The sequence below is a fragment of the Globicephala melas genome, chromosome 6, assembly GCF_963455315.2.
Source record: "Globicephala melas chromosome 6, mGloMel1.2, whole genome shotgun sequence".
In the NCBI taxonomy this organism is placed as follows: domain Eukaryota; kingdom Metazoa; phylum Chordata; class Mammalia; order Artiodactyla; family Delphinidae; genus Globicephala; species Globicephala melas.
In genome coordinates this window covers 81,150,205-81,175,807 of record NC_083319.1, presented here as the reverse complement: position 1 = coordinate 81,175,807, position 25,603 = coordinate 81,150,205, and the positions used below count along the sequence as shown (strand labels likewise).

Here is a 25,603-nt window from a genome sequence, read left to right as displayed (position 1 = left end):
AGCGGCTGGATCCAGACAATTTGCAGCTGGCTGGAGCTGGGCCAGAGGGGGGTGGGTGGCAAAATTCTCTCAGAATCCAAAGCAGCCCTGTGTTGACTGTAGACTGGGATCCAGGATTCTCGGGTTCTCTCCATAGACCGTCAGTTCTCCTATCTACAGAGAGAGGACTTGTCTTAGTTCCACCTACATGTAACAGGGAGTTGATAATTACTCTCTTAAACATTGCAGTAGGATAAAATCACCAAGGATCCAATGCTTAGGTTTTCATTGGAGTGAAAGATAGAAGGGAGTAGGGGAAAGAGTGAAAGTTATAATATGAACAAGGCAGATTCCTACTGCCTATGAATTTAGGTGTCCGCATAGAAGCCAAAATACTCCTGGAAATGGTTATTCTGGGCTTCTTAGAAGCCCAGATGTGAGGCCTTGTAACTAACTTTCTGACTGCTACAAGGTTGTGGAGTGAAGAAAAAGCATTGTTCTCCTGCCAGGGGACATAGGAACTTTCTGGAGTTTCCTTTCTAATTGGAACCAAGATTTAACTCTACAGAACAAGCATCCCTTTCACAGCAAAAAATTTCCAGCTTGTTGGGTTGTTTCAAATGCATCAAATGGCATAAAACGTCCATTCAACTCTGGCAGCATTCATAGACCTATTTTTGTAAATAGCCAAACACAGTCCATCTTCTTTTTTTAAAAAATATATTTATTTTATTTATTTATTTTTGGCTGTGTTGGGTCTTCATTGCTGCACACGGGCTTTCTATAGTTGCAGCGAGAGGAGACTACTGTTTGTTGCAGTGCACGGGCTTCTCACTGCGGTGGCTTCTCTTGTTGTGGAGCATGGGCTCTAGGCGCGCGGGCTTCAGTAGTTGTGGCCCGCGGGCTTAGTTGCTCCATGGCATGTGCGATCTTCCTGGACCAGGGCTCGAACCCACGTCCCCTGCATTGGCAGGTGGATTCTTAACCACCGCACCACCAGGGAAGTGCCTCTTCATCTTCTAAACATAATTTTTTTCAAAATGCAATAGGCCCCCAAAGTCAAGGTTTGTGTCTGACCTCACTGAATTTGCCAGTCCTCTGCCCTAGCGCAGGCCTGGCTTTCCTATACCTCAGTGCCCTGCCCGCTCACCCATGGGTTCTGATGTTTGGATGCAGGAGAAAGAAAAACTAGGATCTACACCAACTCTAACTGTACCATTTCTTAACTTTTCTCACAGTGGAGACATGCAGTTTAGACTCCATGACTGTATCTGATTAATAAGTAAGTCAAAAGACTCTTCAGTTTTACTTTGTTTATTTTTGCAGAAAAGTATTATTGAAGGTTTTAAAAGTGAGAAATCATGATCACTAAATAATCATGATCACTCAGAGTATAGGTTCTAAGATTGAGCCTCTGCTGGATGTTTGTGGTTGGTGGAGCAGGTGTTCCAGATTCTAGAAAAATCTCAATGCAAGCTCTTCCTCTGGGAATCCCTCTGTTCTGGATTCCCAGGCTGCTCCTGTTAAGTCTCTGCAGGCTTCCTGCCCAAGGACTACAAACCCAGGGTCTTTTTCATTTTCCTAATAAATTATTTATTTTTTATTTTTGTCTGCGTTGGGTCTTTGTTGCAGCACGTGGGCTTTCTCTAGTTGCAGTGAGCAGGGGCTACTCTTCTTTGCGGTGCGCGGGCTTCTCATCGCGGTGGCTTCTCTTGTTGCGGAGCACGGGCTCTAGGCGCCTGGGCTTCAGTGTTTGTGGCATGCAGGCTCACTCGTTGTGGCTCGTGGGCTCTAGAGTGCAGGCTCAGTAGTTGTGGCGCACAGGCTTAGTTGCTCCGCAGCATGTGGGATCTTCCCAGACCAGGGCTCGAATCCATGTCCCCTGCATTGACAGGTGGATTCTTAACCACTGAGCCACCAGGGAAGTCCCAAAACCGAGGGTCTTTGCTGCTTTTTTCCATCTTCTGGGGGTGATGACCCAAGGTAGTCAGGACTGTGGTGCAGCCAGAACTTGGGGCAACTGCACACCCCTCTGCTTGCTGTTATTTTGAGGTTGGCCAGACCCTGGTCAGAATCCCTTGCCTTCAGCCCACTCTTGCCCACACTTCCTAAGAAATGCAGACCTGCCTTGATCTCTGGACCATGGCTGGACTTCTCTATTGAAGGGTTTCTCTCTGTGGGGAGTCTCAAGCCTGCCAAGGATCAAACCCATGATTGTTGAGAAAATTGTTTCTGCTGAAATGTCAGCAAACCAGAGAACGAACGGTATGTCTTGAGTTCTCTTTCTCGAGGTCTTTGAACAGCTGGCCCCTCTCTGCTGGCTCTTTCCCCCAGCCTCAACCATCCTCCAGTTTCACATTTTCCTTCTCAAAACCTTTTCCTTCCCTGACGTCCATGACATCAGTTTCTCCTTGGTGCCCTGCCTCTCTGACCGCAGCTGTCAGTCTTCTTCTGCCCCCCACTTCACTTTTGGTGTTGGCCAAATTCTTTTCTCCAACCCTTCATATTTATAGACATGCATACACACACCCCTGCCCAAAACAAAATCACTAAACTTACTCTTATTTCTGCTTCTCTGTCATTTGGTGGCATCACAATTCACCCAGGCACCTGAGTCAGGAAGAAACCTGGGAGTTATCCTTGCCTATGTCTTTCCCTCAAACACAGATCCAATCAGCCACTGAGCCCTGGCAGTTTGACCTCGACATGTTTTTCTTTTCCATCCCCTTTTCTCCAACCCCACTGACGCTGCCTTTTTCCAGCTTTTATCACCTCTTGCAATGCCTCTTATCTAGTGCCCTGCCTCTAGTTTAATCATTCCTTCTCATTCTCCCCACACTGCTCCCAGAGTGATCTGTCTCTATAAATCTGACGATGGGCTTAAAATCTTTCAATGCCTCCCCATTATTTCCAGTTAAAGTCCAAAGCCCTGAACATGACTCACAAAGCCCTTCATGATTTTAAGCCTTCATCCCGTTCTAGTCTCATCACCTGCCACTTCACCCTCTACCATTTAACATCCCAGCAAAATTGAGCTATTCCTTTTGCCATATAGTCATGCGTGTCTTCTTTCCCACTACTTTCTTTTCTTTTTTGTTCTCTATTCCTTTCTTCATCTGGTTCACTTCTACCTCACCCTTCATGCTTTAGCTTTCTTTGAAGAAGTCTTCCCTAATTCCTAAGGGCGGGATAGATGCTTTTATCTTGTGTATCTAAAATACTCAATACAAACCTCTGTTCTAGCCCTTGGCATATTATTAAAATTATCTGCTTATTCATTTACCTTACTGGCCTATGAGCTCTTCATGGGCAAAGACCACATTATCTTTGTATCAGCAGCAGCCAGCACAGTGCCTAGAATATAATATAATAGAAAATGTGGGACCAGAACTGAATTAGTGGCTGCGACCTTTTTATTTCGTTTTCTTGTGCTGCCCTCTGCTTTTCTCTCGTGGGCTCAGCATCCACAGTTCCCAGTGCTTTTTCTTGCTTGCTGCTTCCTGCCAGTCTCTCTCTCTCTCCATCTTGAGTTATTGACTGCTTCAGTGGCTCTAATATTTTCTTCCTATGGAGAACTCATTGAGCAGGAGGCTGGTGATGAGAAAGCATGCATGCCATTTTCTAAAGAGGGGCTCCAAGTATCGGCTGAGCACTGGAGACATGATTAGACTAGTACCAGCCTTCAAAGTGCCTGCTTTACAAGACCACAGTCCCACGGCTATGGAAGTTCTAGTGTGTTGTTAATCTCATGACTTTATCTGATGTCTCTGAGGAGGGGCTGGGATATTTTTAAATGAGCAAATTAGATTCAAATCCTAGTGCTACCACCTTCAAAGTGTGACTTTGAACGTATTGCTTTATACAACCAGGTTCTTCATTTTTAAAACAGGAATGATATCTACCTTACTTGGTCTTTTAGGAGGATTAAATGAGATAACATACATAAAGCATCTAGCACCATAGCTATACATATATCAGGTGTCCAAGAGATCTTAAACAATTTGATAAATTCCAGAAGAACCACACCTGGGCTAAGTTGTTCTGAACAGCTCCCTGCCTGGGCCCAGCCAGAGCTCTTAGCAGAGCTGCCTCCCCAACATGAGCTTTGGGCAGTCTCCCTAATCTCCTCCCCCACCAAGCCATCATGCTGTCTTCACACTAAGAATGTAACCAGATTAAGGCTGGGGCAGAGAGCTCTTTGAGGGGCTGCCTGCGCATGGTGTAGGTGTAGAGGGGCTGGCCTAGAGCCTTGCTATTCAAAGTGTGGTCCCTGTACTAAGAACACTGGTATCACCCGGGAGCTTTTGTGAAATGTGTATACTCAGGCTCCACTCCAGACCTGCTGAATCAGAATCTGCATTTAAACAACATCCCCAGGTGATCTGTGTGCACATTAATGTTTAAGAAGTACTACCCTAAATTTTATTCCCTGTTATCAGCGTACATAAAATTTTGGAAGCTACTGTCATTAAAGTGCACTAAAACTGAAAAAAAAAAAAAGAAGAAGTACTATCCTAGAGGTACACAGATAGGCTCAGCAGGTATGGAAGGATGTAAGCTGTACAGGTGTGTCAGAACTGTCTAGAAGAGATGAAGCCTGCTCGGGTGTCTTCAGAGCAAAAGAGGTGTTCCTCAGAGGTGTGGGCTCAGAGCTACAGGGGGTCTTTGAGTAGGTATTGGTTATTTGTCGTTTCAGGGTCCCTTCTGGTGGATGCCTCAGGAATGAGGTTGTACCCTTGAGTTATCCATTCAGTGTCACTGCACCAGCCAGGGAGTGACAGGTGGGCAGGGAAAGACTCTGTCCCACCTTGAGCCTGGGGAGCCCTCCAGCAGGGACCCCAAGACCATCTAACTTTGCAGATGAGTATTGTTTCCCTGGAAAGATGCATAACCAGCAACTGGCTCGCTTCACAGCTGAAAACTTGCCTTGAGCTTGTGCTAGTCTGGAATCTGCCCTTCCCCCTACTCTTCCACCACCAACTGGCCACTCGAAGAACTGACTTCTCTAGGGAAACTCAGATAGGGTTCATGAGCCTTTATGGCTCTTCTTCCCTTCTCTGACCTCCTCCACTTCTGAGCTGGGCCATGAGCTGCCAGGAGCCCTTAGCATTGACCTCCCTGCTGCACAAAGCAGGCCTGGTGAGAGTGACTGCCTGAGGCAGTGAGGGTTTGTTTCACCAGAGCTACCATATCTTTCTCTTAGGACTCTGAATCCCTGTTTGCCTTCCCAATAAAAACACTTCCCAGCCACCCACCTAGATCCTCTCGACCCTTCCCTGTGGGAGAGTTGTCTGTGCATCTCAGTGGTAAAGGAAAAGCCCCTGATGTACTCAACCCACTACATTTCTGTACTTGACCCACAGAAATGGGGTGGGCTGAGTGCCCTCTGGCAGAGTAGGGGTTGTACTAGCAGCAGCATTAAACAGTAGTAAGAATACGGACTTCCCTGGTGGCGCAGTGGATAAGTGCACGCTCCCAATGCAGGGGGCCCGGGTTCGATCCCTGGTCAGGGAACTAGAGCCTACATGCATGCCGCAACTAAGGGTTCGCATGCCACAACTAAGGAGCCCATGTGCTGCAACTAAGGAGCTGGTGAGCCGCAACTAAGGAGCCAACCGGCCACAACTAAGACCTGGTGCAACCAAATAAATAAATAAATATTTTTTAAAAAGAAGATTAAAAAAAGTAGTAAGAATAGCATCCTAGTCCCAGCGCTAAGCCTCACCGGTCATTGCTCTAAACCCTCTTGCCAAAGTACCCATTGACCCAATAGCTGAGCCTCTGCTTTGATCAAGCTCCTTCCCAGGCCTGACCCTCTTTGTCAGGGAGGATAACAAACCTCCACTGCCATCACTCTCTCCTCTGTGCTCCCACCACCCTTCATGTATTCCTACCTCCCATGCTCCTCTCTCTGCATAAAATAGGCTAATTTGTGTGTCTGTCAACTCCCCACCTTTCAACTAAAGTCCTCTTGGCAAGAACCAGGTCTTGGTGTTTTTCCCTCCCCAAAATGCATTCATTGTGCCCTGCCTGCCCCTTGTTGGTCTTCAGTGAACATCAAGTTTTTTTTTTTTAAACAAATTGCAAGCTCTCCAATGCTTAATTATTGGGATGACAAAAAGGAAAGAACAGGAGACTGCTCTGGCCAGAGAGCTGAGTTTTAGAACTGCAAGGTGTCTGTGTGAGCAGAAAGTGGTGCTTGCCAGGCATAATGGAGGTTAGAGAGTTAGAAGAGGATGAAAAGGAGAGGAAAGGCAGGGGCAGGAAATGCCACAGAGAGGAGCTATTTGATACCAGCCCTCAAGTCCATTGTCCATCGCAGTTGAGTAGCTCTTTACTCTTCCAAGGCCAGAGGAAAGGGATCAGAGATGGCAGCTCTGGGAAGGCCTCCCATAGACTTTCAGACTACTACTTTACTTTCTTGGGAAATCAAGGAGTGCAAAAGATTCCAGAACCAGTGCCGTCCTGGCTCACTCAGTCTCTTGAGTAATTGAAACTTATCAAAAATCCTCAAGTGAGATTTGGAGCCAAGATCCAGATGAGATCCACAAGTATTCTGGGCCGAGACCAAATGTCAACGTTTGTTGACATTTCTCTTGCTTCAGCTTCCTATCATGTGCTGACTGGATGAAGGACCAATCTCAAGGACTCTCCAACCAAATGCCCTCTGTCAATTCCTTGGCAGCATCTCTCCTCAGTGTTCTGTGCCTCCTTCCTTACACTGGGGAACTAGAATCCACATCCTGGAAAGAAACTGAAGGATCCTCTGGACCACATTCCTTAAAGCTTTAGTATCCCTGAACATCTGGTCCCCTTTTTTCTCCCTCCTTTGGGCCCTTCCAGAACCCCAGATTCCCTTGCCTTGCCCCACTCCCTTGATTTTATTTTTTTAATAAATTTATTTATTTATTTATTTGGCTGCCTTGGGTCTTTGTTGCTGCGCGCGGGCTTTCTCTAGTTGCGGCGAGCGGGGGCGACTCTTCGTTGTGGTGCGCAGGTCTCTCATTGCGGTTGGCTTCTCTTGTTGCGGAGCACGGGCTCTAGAGCGTGGGCTTCAGTAGTTATGGCTTGTGGTCTCAGTAGTTGTGGCGCACGGGCTTAGTTGCTCCACGGCATGTGGGATCTTCCCGGACCAGGGCTCGAACCCATGTCCCCTGCATTGGCAGGCGGATTCTTAACCACTGCGCCACCAGGGAAGCCCTCCCTTGATTTTAGAATCATTTCTATGAAAGGTCTCATCTCCAAAGTCTGTGTTGGCCGAAACTGAATTAAAAAAGAGAAGGGACTGCTTCCTCTTCACTGACCACCCTCATCCCATCTTCTCCTCCTGCCTCAAGCCCTGCCAGTCAATCTTTTTTTTTTCCATTGTGGTAAAATATACATAACATAAAATTTACCATTTTAGCCATTGTTGATCTACTTTTTAAAGATCTTTACACCTTCCCCCGTTTCTTCATTAAGTGAGATGGTCTTTCCCTAAAGAGGTTGAAATGGGAGCAGGTGAGGGGGAAGCAGGATTTGGGGCTCAAAAACCTTTCAGAGCACAATACTGTATAGGCCAAAACCTGTGTCTCTAGCTGGTCCAAGGAAAGACAGGTGCCTCCTCAACATCTGGCTCAGAGGATGAGCTTGAGGGTAGGGATGAAGGTCAGGGACTAGGCCAAGTCAAGCCTCCCAGAGGAACCAAGGTTTCTCAATTTCTGGCCCTGGCTCCTATCTCCTGGGTCATGAGGGTTGTCCCCTGGGCCTTTATGCAGAGGCTTCCCCCATGCCGTAGCTGCTACAGTGGGTGTCCCTGAGTTGAGGCACTTGTCCTGTCTCCCAAACAAAGGCTTTTTGGTCATAGCGTTTCCAGGTGAGTAGAAATGGGAATGAATAGTAGAACATCAATCTAGGATAAGCAGTCCTAACCATGAAGAAGGCAAAGCAGGATTCTAAATCTTTTTAAAAACTCACTGGTCCCTTGTCTCCCCATTTAAAAAATGAGTACAGTTCTTTGCCATCCCAGTACTAGCTTCGTATCTTTCACCATCTTTTTCTCTCCCTGTTTCTGAGTAGCTATTTTTGAAAACTCAGTAATGCATAAGAGAGTAGGAACTGCCACTCTCTCTGGAATAACTCCAGAGCCATTTTGGTTAATTGGCTCACCCCAAGTCTGAAAGCAAAGGAGACTTACTCTGTGAGGTTTGCCTCCTGGCTCTGTAATTTCAGCCACAGTTCCTACAGCTGATGTGCTGGCACAGGCCAGGGACCAGCTGAAGCATGGTGGCCAGCTACTAACTAGGCAGTACTGGTGCTCCACTTAGAGCCTTTCCCAAGCTGCAGTGTTAATAGTCTTCTCTCCTTTTGTTCTTAATTGGTGGCCTCAAGTCAGGAGATTTTGTCTGGCAGATGATGCCCAGAGGAAATTCTATTCTTTGAAAGAAGATTCCCCAGAGGGAACCAGGTAAATAAGGACTGGAGCAGAGCTCTCTTGGAAGATGACAGATAGATGTGATGACCTGAAATGCCTCGGTACACAGCAAAAAATAAAATACTAAAAGGCCCGCTATACCTCTTGGTCATGACTGGAGGCATTGTAAATTGGAACAGTCCTTTGGGAAAGCAGTTTGGCAATATGTATCAAGAATCTTAAAAGCGCTCATGCTTTTTTACTTAGTAATTCTACTTTATTTAAGAAATCATCCTAAATGCAAATATATATGGATTTCAGTGTAGCATTATTTATAATAGTGAAAAAGTACAAACCACCTGAATGTCCAAAATAAGTGAATGGTTAAAAAGTTATTGTACATCCCCTCTATGGATATTATGCAGTCCTTAAGCTGATGGTTAAGAAAGCTATATAAAACTATAGAGAGTTGATTATGTCCTAATACTAATTTTTTTAAATACAGTATAAGATACAGTGTGTTTTTTTAAAAATGTTGTTCTATGCCTATTTATTAGTTGGTACTTACTGGTTACAGTAACAAAATCCAACTCAAGCTAGTATAAGCTAAAAAGGCAACTAGACAGTAAGGACACTAGATTTTCTCATAGTATCTAAGGACAGGCATGACGTCAAACCTTAGAAGGGTAGGGCAAGTTCTAGAACCAGAACCTGAAACCTAGGGAAGGCTTTCTCTGTCTCTTGTGTTTGCTTCTTTCTGAACATCAGCTTTATTCTTGTCTCCCTGCCCAATGGCCTTCTCTCCTACCTAATCTACAGTCTTGAGCTTTACATCTCCTCATCATCCCACTTCCCAATTCTGGGGGAGGCTCTGATTGGCTCTGCCTGGTCTAAGCAAGGGCAAGACCACACAAAACCAACATGGTACCTAGAAGCCCACCCCTGTGACCATGAGGACAAGAGAAACACCAGCTCCCAGAGAGGGAAACCCCCTATTGTTGCTACTGTAGTATACACAGAAGACTCAAATACACTAGAACATTAACAAAGGTTACCTCAAAGTGGTAAAACTCAAGGTGATTTTTTTTAAATTTTGGCATGTATTACTTTATAATAGAAAACTCTATTAAACTCACCATGGCTAAAGCTGTTACTAGCCATGGGGGTCTGCATTTTGGTTCTCCCAATGACAGCCACCACAAAGATACTAAAGCTTGGTGGTGCTTGTTTTTGGTAATGAATTCCATCCTAGGAGCTGTTTAAGGAAACAGAAAATCTTCAGTTACACACAGGACTAACTTGAGTTCTTGAACTCTAGCCCAGCCATAAGAATCCTTTCCACTTCTTTCTGGGGAACTTTTCTTTATCCCATAATGCTGTGCAGAAGTGTGGTGTGTGTGGAGAAAGTGTACTTTCCTTCTCTACTACCAGCACCCAGTCCAGAGCTGAAAAGGAATGGACACTCAGTGTGTTGACTTTGTTTGAATTGAGTCTTCTTTTAGAGAAAAACCTTGAAGATTGAGGGGATTTAGACTGGTAAGAGAGGCCTCCCTGAGCTCGACAGGATCCTCTGCCCCCTCTCCCAAATTCAGGCTTCACAGACTTTCCCAGCTCTTCTGTTCTTCTTCCCCTCTTTGTAAGAGCTACGAACAGTACTTGGAAAGACTGTCTCCCTTGTTTCCCTGATTCTCCTTCAGATATCCCCCAAAAGACCTTATGCCTGAGAGAGGTCTTTGTCCTTCCCTATAAGTGGGGCCCCTAAGGGCCCACTTATGTGTCCTAAAAGGACTGAAGTCCTGGCCAATTGCCTGGCAATTCAGGCAGCTCCTGGAGAAATCCTGGTGAAGGGGGAGATAGGGAATAAAAGTGGGAGCTGCCCAACAACTGGACTCAGGAAATGGGACTCAGGACTTCAGATCGTACCGCAGAGCAGGAACTATCATTGGCCAAATAATTCTCTTTTTTTTTCCACATCTTTATTGGAGTATAAATGCTTTACAATGTTGTGTTAGTTTCTGCTGTACAACAAATTGAATCAGCTATATGTATACATATGTCCCCATATCCCCTCCGCCTTGAGCCTGCCTCCCACCCTCCCTATCCCATCCATCTAGGTCATCACAAAGCACCGAGCTGATCTCCCTGTGCTATGCAGCAGCTTCCCACTAGCCACCCATTTCACATTTGGTAATGTATATATGTTAATGCTACTCTCTCACTTCATCCCAGCTTCCCCTTCTCCCCACCCCATGCCCCCAAGTCCATTCTCTACGTCTGCGTCTTTATTCCTGCCCTTCCACTAGGTTCATCAGTACCACTTTTTAAAATTCCATATATATGCGTTAGCATACAGTATTTGTTTTTCTCTTTCTGACTTACTTTACTCTGTATGACAGATTCTAGGTCCATCCACCTCACTACAAATAACTCAATTTCGTTCCATTTTATGGCTGAGTAATATTCCATTGTATATATGTGCCACATCTTCTTTATCCATTCATCTGTTGATGGACATTTAGGTTGCTTCCATGTCCTGGCAATTGTAAATAGTGCTTCAATGAACATTGTGGTACATGTATCTTTTTGAATTATGGTTTTCTCGGGGTATATGATGTGCCCAGTAGTGGGATTTCTGGGTCATATGGTAGTTCTATTTTTGGTTTTTTAAGGAACCTCCATACTCTTCTCCATAGTGGCTGTATCAATTTACATTCCCACCAACAGTGCAGGAGAGTTCCCTTTTCTCCACACCCTCTCCAGTATTTATTGTTTGTAGATTTTTTGATGATGGCCATTCTGACCAGTGTGAGGTTGGCCAATTAATTCTCATGTTGAGATGTTGAGTCAGAGAGAGATGAATGCCTTAGAGGCTGAATGAACAGCCATCTTCAGGGAAGTAGAGAGGTCTAACCAATGCCTAGACTGCTACTGAATATTCTTGGACTGGAGGTTAGGTTTCTGCCAAGCCATGGACATTGGATACAAAGGCATAGTGTTGCCTTTTTGGGATCTCCCTCTAAATATTGATGTCTAAACATGTTTATTACCACCCATTGCCAAGAGATGTTTTTGGGGAGTGGCATAACCCTGCAGGGTACCACAGCCCCAGGTAGCTTCTGAGCTGAACAAGTTGTGACAGAAACAGAGTTGGTCTTTGATACCCTATCTTGCATCATCTACCTGTCAGAGAGTGGCCTGATCTCCAGATCTTTCCCTGTTTTCCCGTTTCCTTGTCAGCACTACCTTTCTTCCTGGCCCTGTTCCTGCTCTAATTCTGTCCTGCTTCCTGCTTTCACCCAGGGGAATTGAACAAGGTACAGACATGACTCTATTCCAGAGGTAGCCTTTCAGTATTTCATAACTCAGAACTGCCTCCACCAACTCCCTCCTAAAACTAGAGGAAAATTCATGTGTGTTAGGGGAAGAAAGGTTAGATAATGTTGGTGCAAGCGCTTTCCCTCTTCATATCTCATTCTAAATCCATTTCAATTTCCATCTTCCAGAAAATTAGTGCTTGAAGGTGAGGACAGAGGTTACCTTTCCTGTGGGAAAGTGAAAATTGAATCATGTCGTTTGAATCATCTGTGCTCAGTCCACAAGACAAAGGCAGAATTGTTCAGCACCACGGAGAGTACCTTTCATCCTGACGATGAGATCAAGGGTGGGTGAAAGATGAGGATTGTGTAGCTGGGACCCCCACCAGTCTGATCTCCTTCCACTCCTGGCTAGCCACCAAGTGTTCCTCTTTTCCTCAATCCCTTAGCATTCACCCCCTTCTTTACTTAACTAGGCTTTTAGGAATGAACTCCCTTAACTTTCCACCCACCTTTCTGCCTCCATGTTATCTGCATCCCCCACCCATCTTCACCTCCCTTCCATTTCAGCAAGGAGCCTTCCTCCTCTGGTCTGATTCTGGTTCCATCTTCTCTTGACTCCTCAAAGACCATGCTCCATCAAACATCTCCTTGTTGACCCAACTTCCTTCCCTTCAGTCTAGGACAGTGGTCAGGTGTTCCCTAGCTCCAAAGAGTCCTTCAGCTCCAAAGCTCCCTCTGACAGTCATTCACTCTCATTCCTTCTCTTCTCAGTTTAGCTCCTTGAAAAAATAGCCTGTGTTCACTGTCTCTACTTCCTCATCTCCTATTCCCTCCTAAATCCCCTGGAATCTGGGCTCTGTTCTTACCATTCAACCAAAACTCTGTTTGCTGAGGCCACCTGTGACTTCCTTATTTCTAAATATTGTCTTTATCTTATAGACTCATGTGTTTATTTGACCCTGTTGATTTCTTCCACCTTGAAACTACTTGAAGGTCTCCCTAGATCTTTTTCTACATCTCGTCTTTCTGCTCCTACTCAGTCTTCTTCTTCCACTCATTCCCTAAGATTGGATGCTCCTCAGGACTCCATTCTTGGCTCCTATCTCTTTTCACTGTGCTCATTCTTCCTGAGAAGACTTATTCTCCTCTGTGGGCTTCCATCACCACCAGTCCACATCTCTTTCCTGAGATCCCAAACCTCAGTTCCTACTGACTAATGATGCCATCTAAGTGTCCAAAAGCCACTTCAAGGCTCAACATGTCCCATACTGAGCTCATCTAATTTTCCCTGAGTGTAGTTATGCCTTCTCCTGCATTGTCTGTTTTAGTAATTAGCGCCCCTTTCCCAGTTACTGCAAACAGAAAACTAGGAATGTCTGGACTCTTTCTTCTACATCTTATCTCTAAAGTCTGCCACTCTACCCTCTTTAACATCCTCCTTTCTGGCCTTTTATCTTCTGCTTCTGTTTAGCTCAGGTCCCTGTCATCTCCTGCTGGCACTGTTGCAGTAGTTTTCTGACCTTCAGTCTCATTCCCTTCCCCTCCATCTTCTATATGGCTATGAGAGGGTCCTTCTCTACCTCAAATCTGATCATGTTACTCCCCCACTCAAAGCTTCACTGGCTTCCTCATCATATTCTTTTTTTTTTTTTTTTTTTTGCTGTACGCGGGCCTCTCACTGTTGTGGCCCCTCCCACTGCGGAGCACAGGCTCCGGACGCGCAGGCTCAGCGGCCATGGCTCACGGGCCCAGCCGCTCCACGGCATGTGGGATCTTCCCAGACCGGGGCACGAACCCGTGTCCCCTGCATCAGCAGGCGGACTCTCAACCACTGAGCCACCAGGGAAGCCCTCCCCATCATATTCTGAGTAAAGAACAAAATCAAGACCCATCCTCTCCCGCAGTCTGAGCCCTCCTGGCCCCACAACTTTATTTCCTACCGCTTTTCATCATGCCTTCTAGATTTCAACTATAGCAAAATACTGTTCCTTGAATATGCAATGCTAGTTTCAGGCTTCTGAGCCTTTGCAGATGTTCCCTGAACATCCTTCCTCCTTCCTCTTAAGCTAACTGGTGAACTGATGTTTTGAGATCTTTTCAAGTGTCTTCCTCTGTGAAGTTTTCTCTGACTTCTTTGTTCCTTTCCCTCTACTTTTATGGCCCTTGTTACATTTACTGATAATTACTGGGAGTTCCTCAAGGATGGGCCTATTTCTGTTTATCTTTATGAGCCCCAGGCCTACCACTGTTAAATAAGTGAGAGAAATGCAGCATAATGAAGTGAGGTGAGAGAGAAGACAGAATGCCCCCTGATCAGGCCCCTCCTCCCTCTGTGGAGGGAGCATCTATTCCACAGACACCTTCACACATAAGCCAGGCCCCCACATGTGTGGTGCCAGGGCTGCTGCTGTGGATCAGTCACTGCCAGGGCACATTGTTCATGATTGTGTGGGTCCCACGGAGCCTGTACTAATAAAAACTTTATAGCTAGCACAAATGTAGTGCTCAGTATGTAGTATACTAACTACTATTCTAAATGCTTACATATTAAGCACTAGATTACATAGTATCACTTTATCCTCACAGAAACCTTTGACATAGGTATTAGTATTAGTCCCACTCTACAGATGAGGAAACTAAATCCCAGATCACACAGCTAGTAAACGGAGGAGCCAGGATTTTCTTTTTTAGAGAGAGATCTTTTTTTTTTTTTTAATTTTAGAGGATTTTTAACTTTTTAAAAACACTTATCTAGGCTGCACCAAGTCTTAGTTTTGGCATGCGGGATCTTTGTTGCGGCATGAGAGATCTTTAGTTGCAGCATGCGGACTTCTTAGTTGCAACATGTGGACTCTTAGTTGCAGCATGCGGACTCTTAGTTGCAGCATGCATTGCAGGATCTAGTTCCCTGACCAGGGATCGAACCTGGGCTCCCTGCATTGGGAGCACAGAGTCTTATCCACTGGATCACCAGGGAAGTCCCCAAGATTTTTTAAAAGAATAGTCTAAACTGGTCTCCCTGTATTGTTTTCTCTGTTTTCCCGTAAATTTAATAAGTTCTATAGTAAAGCATTTTTAAAAGATTTGACTAAATCAATGTGTTTTAAACCCCTCCCCCACCCTTTTTAAAAAAGCAATAAAACCCTTTCTTCAACCAAAATCTTGAAGAAAGGCTGATATGTAAATGAAATCAAAACGGATCTATTCTGGTTGAAGGCAAGCCAGATCCCCTCCTATTACTTTCCTCTCTCACTCAGCCCTGCCCAAGGCACAGGGCTCAGGAAACACAGTTGAATGAAAAGCACTGGACCAGACTAACTCTTAAAGATTCTTCTGGCACTTTTTCCTTCCTCTAGTTATACTGGCTTTGCATTGGCCATTAGCCTATATATTCTGTCTCAGAAACAGTGAGACTGAGCTATTAATCATCTCTGTAGTCTTTGGAGAATTTGTATGCAGGGTTGTAGAAACACAGGTTGCTGTTAGAGATGCATTTCAATGTCTGTCTCTGCTGAGTGTTTATTAATAATCTTGCTAATCGCCACTCTAGTTACTGGATCTAGCTAACTCCTGTCAGGTGTCCTTGGGGGGCATTTTAAATTCTCCCTGATTTCTTGGAGCCAGATGCTTCCTTCTGCCTGGACTCCTCTCTGATACTTATATTCATGAATATTTCACATTTAATCTCCCTGATTACATTTCCATGTGATGGTCATGGTGCATTGGCTGCATGTCTCAGGAAAGACATACAGGAAGCCCATAGTAAAGGATTGTGTTTGCAGGCACAGTGCCAGAGATCTTTGTTCCTGCCACTAAGATGGCCTTCTATCATGGACAATGACGGGGAGATGCTGAATGATGAGTTTGCATGGGTCCTCTCAGTCTAGGGCTTTGCACCCTGGCTCTTGACCCAAAGGGACTGGCAGTTTCACTCAAGGATCAAATGCCACTAGGACCTGCCCAGTGGCCGCAGGGACCACACGTGGGTCCCTGTGACCAGAGTTGCTCAACAGCTTCCCAGCCCCCATCCTTCCTGCACCACCTCCCTCCAGTGTTGCTACCTAGTACTTCCAGCCTGAGAGAAGAAACTCTGATGAACTCATCTGCACTGAGGAGGGAAAGTTAGCCCCAAATGCCTGAGAGCCTGAGTTCTTAAAGTTAGCTGTTGGAGGAGGCAGGGATGATGGTCAAAGAGGCAAGATGAGCCAAGGGGCATAGTGTCCTGGAAGCCAGTGGAGGAAACCATTTCCAAATGGATGTGGTATGTGTGACATGTGACAAATGCTACAGAAAAAGTAGAGGAAATTGGAAATCTGCCACTGCTTCCCTGGTAGGGCTCCACAGGCACGTTTTATGGGTTTTACCCTTTGAGAAGCCCGCCCTCAGGCTGCTTTGGAAGTGAGCCTTCCCTGCAGCCTAGGGCTCAGCCATCATGTCTCCACATTCCCTACAGGCAGCACTTGCGAGGCTGTTTTGACCACAGAGAGGCATGTAAAGGCCACTAGAGGCCTCCTGCTCCAGGGCTGCAGGGGATAGATGCTGCCAGTAATCAGTCTCCCAAGAAGGAGCTGAGCTAGGGAGGCAGAGGATGAGGGACTTGGAAAGACTGTGGCATGGGAAGTTGCCTGGGATACAGGCACTGCAGCTCCCCGCCCCCCCTCACACCTGTTCTACCTTCCTGTCCCATCCCCCTCAAGGAGAGCTAAGGATGGAAGTCGAAGCAGAGGACACAGGCCCAGGTTCTGCCCTCGGGAACTCACAAACCACTATGGCAACACAGCCCAGCCTGGGCCTTGCACTCTGAATGGCCTAAGGAAACATAGACAAGGCCAGGATTTCCCTCCCAAACATTCTAGACTTTTCCCTTTTCCCTTAGTGACAAGCATGTTTTCATCCCCACTGCTTCATTCTAAAGGGAACAGAAATCACCCTAATGGCTATATGCCCTTCCCTTGATGGGTCACCAGAAGCCACTCAGATCCCTGGGCCTGGAGCATTCTGCCTGCCTATCTGTCTGCGCTCCCTGTCCCCAGAGGCAGAGCTGGCACAGCCCTGGATCCTCTCTGCAATCCTTAGACCTTAGGCATACCACTCTGTGACCCTAGGCAGATGGTTAGGGTGGCAGCACCTGTATCAATGGTTGGTCATTAGTTTCTCAGGGAGAATGTATATGGCTCCAGCCCCTTCCAACTGACTGAGGCAGGGTGGGCCAAGGCCCTGGATCTTGTAGCAGAGATTTGGGGTGTTTGGGAGGGAATAGTGAGGCTAGAGTAGGACTCTGGGCAGCACGGCGCCCATCGCAATGGGAAGAAGTCAGTAAGGAGGGCAGTGAGGGAGATCGAAACAGTTGCAGACCCTGGACGACGCACAGGATACATGCTTTCCTACCTTCCTTGTCATCTGTAGCGTCAAGCCCTGTGTGGGCAACACAGGACTAACTGGCCACCAGCTGATTTGTCGTTATTTGTCTTCTCACCTACCATTCCCAGCCAACCATTTAGGTTCTCGCAGGAGACACTCTTTAGCACTCATCTGTGAAATGGAGAAGTCCTCATTAGAACGGCTGTGGCTGCAGCCTTGAAGTCTAGCCTGGTTTGGACAGTCAGTTCTCTGGATCCTGTGAAGGGGAAACAGAGGGAGAAGGCCTGTCTCAGGGAGCACCTACCCTGACCTAATGCAGACTTAAACTCACAGGAATCTAGAAAGACCTTTCCAAACAAGTACATAGGAAGGGCCCTGAGGAACAGGGCAACGAGTATGGGAGGTTGGAGAAGGTGGTCCTTTGGGTTTAAGGAATTGCGGTAGGCTTCCTGGGGGAGGTGGATCACACAGGACTTAAAAGATAGACACCCAGGTGGGCGTAAGTAGCTCTTCCACCCAGCTCAGTGTCTTCCTCCCGTGGTAGATGGGTCTGTCCCTCCCTCCCTGAATACCCTGCCTGCTGCCAGGGAAAAATACCTCCAGAGGACAGGTGAGAGCAGCCCACTGTGTTCACTTCCTAACAGCTCCCTATCTCTCTGCTTTCTCCCCCAGGACCCAGCCGCCGCCTCCATCTCAGACGGAGACTGTGACGCCCGGGAGGGTGAGTCAGTAGCCATGAATTACAAACCATCCCCGCTCCAAGTGAAGCTGGGTGAGTGTGTCTGGGGGGTGAGGGAAATGTGGGGAGTGGACAGACAAGGTGCTCTGGGCTGGGTTTACAATGAGGTACCACAAATAAACCAACTCAGGCTAGCTGATTCCAAGACTCCAGCCACCAAGTCATTGGCACCGCCAGGCACCTTATCTCCTGCAAGGCCAAGAGGGAAATTACAGTTCTCTACAGGAGCCCAGAACTCTAGAGGCATCTCTGAGGCCAAGAAGGCTCCAGGTATTCCAGGGGATAGCTGCAGGGGTGAAAGCATGGAACCCCAGAGAGTGGGTTGGCAGTCCCATCCAACACTGGACCAGGCTAAGAGGAAGCTGCCTTAGAGGTGGGGTGTCAGTTGCTGTGTCTGAGGGGTAGAAAGGAATGAGGCTCCCCAAACCTAGAAGCTGAGCCCCTCTCCCCATTCCTGTGTCAGCCTATCTGGAGATCTCAGGATCTCATCGGCTCCTGTTTGGGGGAGCTTTCCCATAGTTTCTTAATAAACCCAAATCTCTCACCCACTTTCCAGGGTCACCTTTCCCTTGGGGGTTTATCTCATGTCCACTCCAAAGTCAGTTTATCCTACAGCCTGCTCCTTTGAAGTCACATGTCTCCCAACCATTGCCCAGAGCTCCTGCAGCTGCTGCTGTCACTTCACCCTACGCCAAACACTGCGTCTCTCCCTTCAGGGACCAGTTTCACTCACCCAAGGCTGCCATGCATAAACAGGCTTGTAATTAATAATTTGCCTTCGGGAATTCCCTAGCGGTCCAGTGGTTAGAACTCCGTGCTTCCATTGCCGAGGGCCTGGGTTTGATCCCTGGTCAGAGAACTAAGATCCCGCAAGCCACAAGGTGCGGCCAAAAATAAATAAATAAAAAAATAAAAATTTGTTTTCACAAAGAGAAGTTATAACATAGTGCATCCAGGAAAGAGTTAACAATTAAATACAGGCTGTCACTTACCTTCAAAACTTCTCTGCCATCCCTGCCACCCTCCTGCCCATCTTTCTCCTCAGGCTCCAGCTGCCCATCAAATACTGGACCCCTCCTTAGTCCTGAGAACCTTTTCCCATCTGTTCTAAAACATTCTCCCTCTGCAGCTGCCAGGACTCCTTTTCACAGAGTCCTGTTATGTTATTCAGCTTTTTGTTAACCTTGTTTTTCTCCTTCCAGACCAAATCCGGGGAGCCCCTCAGGCTGTTTTTCTAAACAAGAGAGCAATCCTCTCAGTGGAATTTGTTCATTGTCCCAGGACACCAAACTCAAACTGTTTTTTGAGTAGCCAGTTTTATTTGCTTATTATTGTTTAATTTAACAATACAAATATTTTAACAAGTATAACTTCTCCTTTACTCTCGCCTGTCATATTCTCCTCCCCAGAGATCATCATTCCAAGCGTTTTTTAGTTTTTTCATTTTATTTTTTATTTTAACAGAAGAGGTATCATACTGTACATATTTTCTGAAACTTTTTTCGTTTTTGTTTTTGTTTTCCACTTAATGTCTTAGAACCCCTTCCAATATCAGTATATAGAGAATGACTTCATTCTTTTAAATAGTTGCATGGTAGTCTGTAGTTTGGTTTTCCCAGTTTATTGTTAGCATTTTTTGTTTCAAACAATTCCAACATGCTTTTTAAATAACACTTAAGAAATAAAATAAAATAAATAAAATGACACTTTTTTGTCCTGCCCATTACATTACCACCAAAGCTCCTCTAGAAAATTCACAACCTCGTTCCAGTTGCAGAGGAAAATCCCCACCAGGAACTTTAAGGCGAATTGCACCCCCTAGAGGCTTGGGGTGGTAACGGCAGGTGCTGCCTGCTGGAAAGGAGGTGGAGGCAGGTTTGAGGGAGTTAGGTGAGCAGTGGCAAAGAAAGAGGGTTAGAGACTGGGAGATGAGAGACACGGAGACATGGAGGTCGAGGAAATTCCAGAGTCACAGTAGCTGGAAATGCCCATCCCATCCTTCCTCTCTGGAGCTTGTGGTTATTTTATGAGAGCTTTCCCCTGGCAGTCCTTTTTCCAACATCGGGGCTGAAATGACAAGGAGGAATGGGTAGCCAGGCCTCCTCTAGGGCCCAGACAGCAACTGGCTACTGGTAACAGGGCCACACATGAGGCAATGGGTCACCTGGTTGCCAGCCCCATGAATCTGGTAGGCTATGGAGCCTCAGAGAATTCAGAGGCTGACAGATGAGTCAGAAGTAGTCTAGGCAGAGGGGCTCCCCCAGCCTCCTGCCCCTTACCCTGCCAGCCCCATCTGCCCCTCCCACTCTACAACCTTCAGTGGCTTCTTTTCCTTCTGCATTAATCCCTAACTCATCTGTTTGGCATTCAAGGCCTTCATGCTCTGAGTCTGTAATCAGAGGGAGCCCCCAGCCGCTTAGCACAGGACCTGAGACATGACTGGTGACACAGATGTTTGCTGAATAAATAAATGACTGAATAAATGTATCCTACTTTTCTAAACTGACCTCCCTCCATCTTCACCCTTCCATCCCATCCACATCCACACTTATTACACTCAACTTCTAAGTGCATTTTTCTGTACACTCTCCCTCCTTACTAGAATGCCCTCCTCTCTCCATCTCAAGGTGTCACCTGCAGGAAGCCCTGTCATCCTTCTGCTCTATGTTTCCTGCTCCAACCTTTCTCTGGAATCAAGCACACACTAGCTGCCCAACTTGGGAGTACAGCTCCTGGAAGACAGGGGTCAGCCTCCTCATGTTGCCCCCTCACTATCTGCCTCAGGTTGTGCAGAGCCAAGTACTGTCTCTCCCGAGCAGCAGGGCCTGGAGTTGGATCCCTGCCTCAGTTCTTAGAGAAGCAAGGGGTTTCACCATGGAGGCCCAGCCCAGGCTGCCCCGAACAGTAAGGCAGGGTGCCCCTGGGGGCAGGACACAGCTTCCTTCCCATGTTCCCCTGCAGAGAAGCAGCGGGAGCTGGCCCGGAAGGGCTCCCTGAAGAATGGCAGCATGGGGAGCCCCGTCAACCAGCAACCCAAGAAGAACAATGTCATGGCCCGGACAAGGTAGAGGCCCCACCCCCGCCCCGCTCCACCCTACCAGGGCCCTGCCAGCCAGCACCTATCTCTGCTGGTTCCGAGCCTCCCATCTTCCCTCCCTCCTCAGGCTCAGCTCCTCTCTGAGAGGAGAGGGCCTCCCAGGATCCAAGGTGGCGAGGGTGGCGTAGGGGTGAGGGAGGTGGTCGGCACGTCCTAACCCAGTTCCTCACCAGGCTTGTGTGCTTCAGTTGCCAATCCAGTCCCCACAATTCTCCACCCAGGCTGGTCGTCCCCAATAAAGGCTACTCCTCGCTTGACCAGAGCCCAGACGAGAAGCCACTGGTAGCCCTTGACACGGACAGGTGTGTACAGAGACATTGGGGCAGCCGGGCAAGCCACAGCAGCCTGTGCAAACACACAAGTGGGCTGTACAGGACGTACTTGCTATATTGTTGGAATTGGGGTGTTCCTCAGCCCGGACCTCTCCAATTGTGAACCCCCGCAAGGAATGGAACTTTTTACCTGGAGGTGGGGGAGAGCAGAGAGAGGAAAAGGCAACTATGCAATCTGCTGCTGTCCTGGGACAGCTGATCCAATGGCTGCCCCTAAAATGGGCCCTGATGCCTTGCATGGCACCCTGCCCCCTCTGAGGAAGGCGCCCTACTGCTGGGAACATACCTGGCTAGATCTGGACTTTGGGAAAACCCAACAAACCAGGGTAATTTGAGCCTAGAAAAAAAAGGAGGGAGGGCTCTGGGGGATTTAGGAGGCTAAGGGGGGCAATTAATTTAGAAGGGTGGAGCTAGGGAACCTGTCTTGAAACTGCATTCGCACAGCAAGCACTGTTTTTACTGAGACCGTGCTGTTTATTTGGAAGTGTTGGGGAGGGGTGAGGTATTGACTGATGGCGGTGGGGGAAGGTAAAGAGAGTTTTCTATTTAATATCTGGGAGTCACTTCCTCTCTGTCTTCTTTCCCCTGCGGCCAGTGATGATGACTTTGACATGTCCAGATATTCCTCCTCTGGCTACTCCTCTGCTGAGGTGAGGCCCCATCCCTTCCTGTCCTAAACACACGTAAGCAGGCCCACCTCCAAGAGAAGGGGCGGGGCCAACGCCAAATCACACCCTGAGGGGAGCAGTGGGCAAAGCTAGACGGAGCCCATGCGGGGGCGGGGCCTGGGATAAGATCTGGCCGGAAAGAAAGGTGAGGCCTTGGACTCCGCCTCTAGTGCCGGGGGGCCCAGGGTTAGGGACGGGGCTTGGACCCGGGTTGGAGCAGGAACAGGGCCCTTACCTAGACGACACCTTACGGGAGTGGGCCTGAAATGAGGGCAGGGCCCGAATAGAGGCAGGACCTAAGGGGTGAAGTTGCCCTTAGAATGGGGTGCGGTGTGTAGCGGGGTGGGGCCCCAGGGGGACGTGCTTGAGGCTGGGGCCGAGGAGGTGCAAAGCCTGGGGTTTTGGAGAGACCTAGGATGCAACAGGTTGGGCGCCGATGGCCTGGGCATGTGGCCCCAGCCCTGCGTGGTGCCTCCAGATGGTCCCGAGCCTGACCTCCCTCCCCTTTGCCTACAGCAGATCAACCAAGATTTGAACATCCAGCTGCTGAAGGACGGCTACCGGTTAGACGAGATCCCCGACGATGAGGACCTGGACCTCATCCCCCCCAAGTCTGTGAACCCCACCTGCATGTGCTGCCAGGCCACGTCCTCCACCGCCTGCCACATTCAGTAGCTGGCGGGGCCACTGCGGCCGGCCGGGGTGGGGCCGCCGGGGGCCAGGTTGGACCAGGCAGGGGCCAACCCCTCCCCAGCTCATCCACCTGCCCCCGGCCCCCGCGCACCCTACAGCCGCCAACCTCGTAACAGTCATTGCTTCCTCCTATGGTAGGACGTGTACCTCTGTGTGTTCATGGAGCCGGAGAAACCAAAACCGGGTCTCTCTCCACCCCCGGGAGTGCTGAGGAGGGGAGGGGGCGGTTTGTTCAGTTACTTGGGGGACCTCGCCCAGCATCCTGCCCCCTCCCCAAAGCTGCAGCCCAGTAGAGGAAAGGGGTGACTGGACTGCAAGGAGGCCAACAGTAATGAGTGGGGGAGGGATCACAAAGCCAGGGGTTTGGACCCACCCACGTGAAGCCATGAATCCCCCAGCACCAGCCAAGGAAAGGGGCTGGGAAGGAGAAAGGCCCAGGGCAGTAGGGGCAGGGCCCAGCCCCTTAGAGCCACCTCCACATGCCCCCCTGCTGGCCCACGTACCATCTGCGTTTCTACCCTCATCTCTAGATGGGAAGCCTGATAAAGCTGCCCAGTAGGATATTGTCCCCCACCCTTGGGGATCACTGCCTTCTTTCTCCTCTTTGCCTCATTCACCCCCTTCCTTGCTCTCTGGATTGTGTGGAGGGTGAGGTGGGCGTTACAGACAGCCAGAGTTTAGGGTGGTATGATCTGCCCTCACCTGCCCCTAACTAATGCCTCTGTCTCTCTGTGCCCTGCCTCATCCCCCCACCCAACACACACACACACACACACACACACACACACACACACACACACACACACTTACACTTCTGTTCCATTCATTGGTCTCTGTCCTGGGCTGGAAGCAGGAGTTAAGGCTGGCCTCGAATGCCCCATTCCGGTCTCACTCTAGCCCAAGATCCCAGAGGCTGCTTCCCAGGAAGAATCTTCAAGGAAGCAAGCCTAAGAGAACACAGTGGCTGCATGTGTACGGCAGGGACAGCTTGGCAGAACGTGTGTGTGCCTGGGGCTGTGAGGGCGTGTGTCTGCATCTCTGCATTGGGCCTGTGTCTCCAGATGTCTGTGGCGTCTGCGGTGGGGAAGTGACTGTGTGGCCTGTTAACGGTGTGAGAGGCTGCTCAGCAGTGCAGTGGGCTGGCGGTCAGAAGGCTCCGGCACTCTCCCCGTTACCTCCAACAAGCCATTTATATTCTCTGGCTTTCAGTTCCCTCCACTGTACAATGAGCGGCATCTGAAATTATTTTTAAGGCTCTTCCAAACCTGAAGGCATTTCTTCATAGGAATTTCTGTGGAGGTGGATAAGGAGGTCTCTGTTGTCTTTTGAGTACATCTGGTGGCTTCCTGAGTTGCATATCATTCATTGCTTCCTCCTATGGTGGAAAAGAGAGGGGGAAGTTCCTGTGGGACCTGTGTATGCCTGAGTACAATCGGATCTTTTGGGAAATGTGTGAGTGTGTGTCTGTGTGTGTCTGTGCACGTGTATGTGAGTATCTATGGTGTGTGTAGCTGTGTGGGTGTCTGAGAGTCAGAATGTATGTACTACTGCTTCTGCTGCTGTTTCTCAGTGGTGGCAGGGGTGGGGGTGGTGGCTAGAAAAGCTGAGGATGAAAATCAAGAGGGAGAAGGTGACCAAGGCCCTCCCCTGGGCCTGGGCAGTATAGATCTGCCCCGTGCAAAGGAAAGCAAAAGCACAGATAGCCCACGCCTGGTCAGGTCTATGCCGCACAAACCCCGTATCCCAGGGCCACTCCTCCATGCTGACCTCCCCCACGTGCTGGCCAATCCACTCTAATATATACCACTCACATGCTGCCAGCATGCACAGGACACACACACAGCCCAGTTCCTGGCTGCCAGTCCTGGGAGGTGGGAGTTGGAAGGGGGCAAGGGCAGTGAGAAGAGAGAGTAAGGCTGCTGGCTTAGGAGGGGTAGCACCTCTCCCTGCACCACACCCAGGGACTGCCAGCTCCTGAGTGCTGAGGTGCAGCTCTCCACCCTCAACTCCTCCAACCCACGCCTAACTCCTCCAGTGCAGGAACCCCGGTTAGATGATGAGAAAATGCCAAAGGGAGGCAAGGACGGAGAAGACACCTGCAGGACTCACACGGCCCGTACTGGCCCCCACCTGAGCCTGTTTCTCCCCGCCCCCCCCCCGCCCCGGTCAGCATACCCACCCCCTGTCATCTGGGCCCCAAAACCAAGCTTCCTACTACTACTACCACCACCACCCCCCGCCTCCTTGACTCACCCTTCGAGAACATGGGTACCTCCTCTTTTCCAGGCAGGGCCCCCGCCAAGGCTCACTTAGACTGCTGCCTTTGCTGCTGACATGCTGTGTGACTCTGGCCCACTGCTTAACCTCTCTGGCCCTGAGGAATAAGGGAAAGGCTCCCTCCCCACAAGATATACCTAATTCCCTGGCAGGCAAGGGCTTCTAGCTGAGGCAGTGTAGCAAGTGTAGCGGAGAGAAGTACGAAGCTGGCAGCCAGCACTTTCTGGGTCTAGGGAAAGTGCATGGTTCCCTCCTTCCCTGTGGGGGAGGTTGGAGGGGAGGAATCGAGGCCTTAGTTTGCCCCCTGCCACCCTTGCCCCTTGTAGATACTGCCTTAACACTCCCTCTACCCTCAGCTCTGGCGGCCAGCCAGCCGTTTCTCCGTGCTCACTAATTTATTTCCAGGAAGGTGTGTGGAAGACATGAGCCGTGTATAAAATTTTTTTTAACATTTCCATCGCAGTATTGACCATCATCCTTGGTTGTGTATCGTGTAACACAAATAATGATATTAAAAGCATCAAACAAGCCAGCCTCAGCTCCCTACCTGGGGTGCGGGCAAGGGGCAGATGGGCCGGGAAGGGCAGAGGACCAATCCTCTGAATGCGCCTTTCACCCTACCTCCACCTGTGGGTTCCCAGGCTAGGCCTGCCGCCGACCAGCTGCAGCGGCTCTGGATGACTCACTTGACCCCTCAGAATCTCTGTTTCTCTTCATCACAGTGAGAAGCTTCGCCTAGAAGATCTCC

At 48.7% G+C, this 25,603-nt stretch overlaps 1 protein-coding gene across 6 annotated transcripts in view; it reads left to right on the top strand.

Moving 5' to 3' along the window:
* Nucleotides 1-23,238, top strand: part of FAM219A (family with sequence similarity 219 member A) — a 52,898-nt gene extending 29,660 nt beyond the window's left edge. For 2 of the 6 annotated variants that reach the window (XM_060301060.1, XM_030832730.2), the window contains exons 2-6: nucleotides 17,722-17,770; nucleotides 20,750-20,852; nucleotides 21,107-21,187; nucleotides 21,813-21,867; nucleotides 22,402-23,238. In XM_060301060.1, coding sequence (XP_060157043.1) covers nucleotides 17,722-17,770; nucleotides 20,750-20,852; nucleotides 21,107-21,187; nucleotides 21,813-21,867; nucleotides 22,402-22,560 — 447 coding nt within the window. In that variant the 3' untranslated portion in view covers nucleotides 22,561-23,238. Of the gene's footprint in view, nucleotides 1-17,721; nucleotides 17,822-20,749; nucleotides 20,853-21,106; nucleotides 21,188-21,812; nucleotides 21,868-22,401 lie in introns of all 6 variants that reach the window. The other 4 variants (XM_060301059.1, XM_030832727.2, XM_030832731.2 and 1 more) reach the window with 3 other exon arrangements.
* Nucleotides 23,239-25,603: the final 2,365 nt, after the last annotated feature.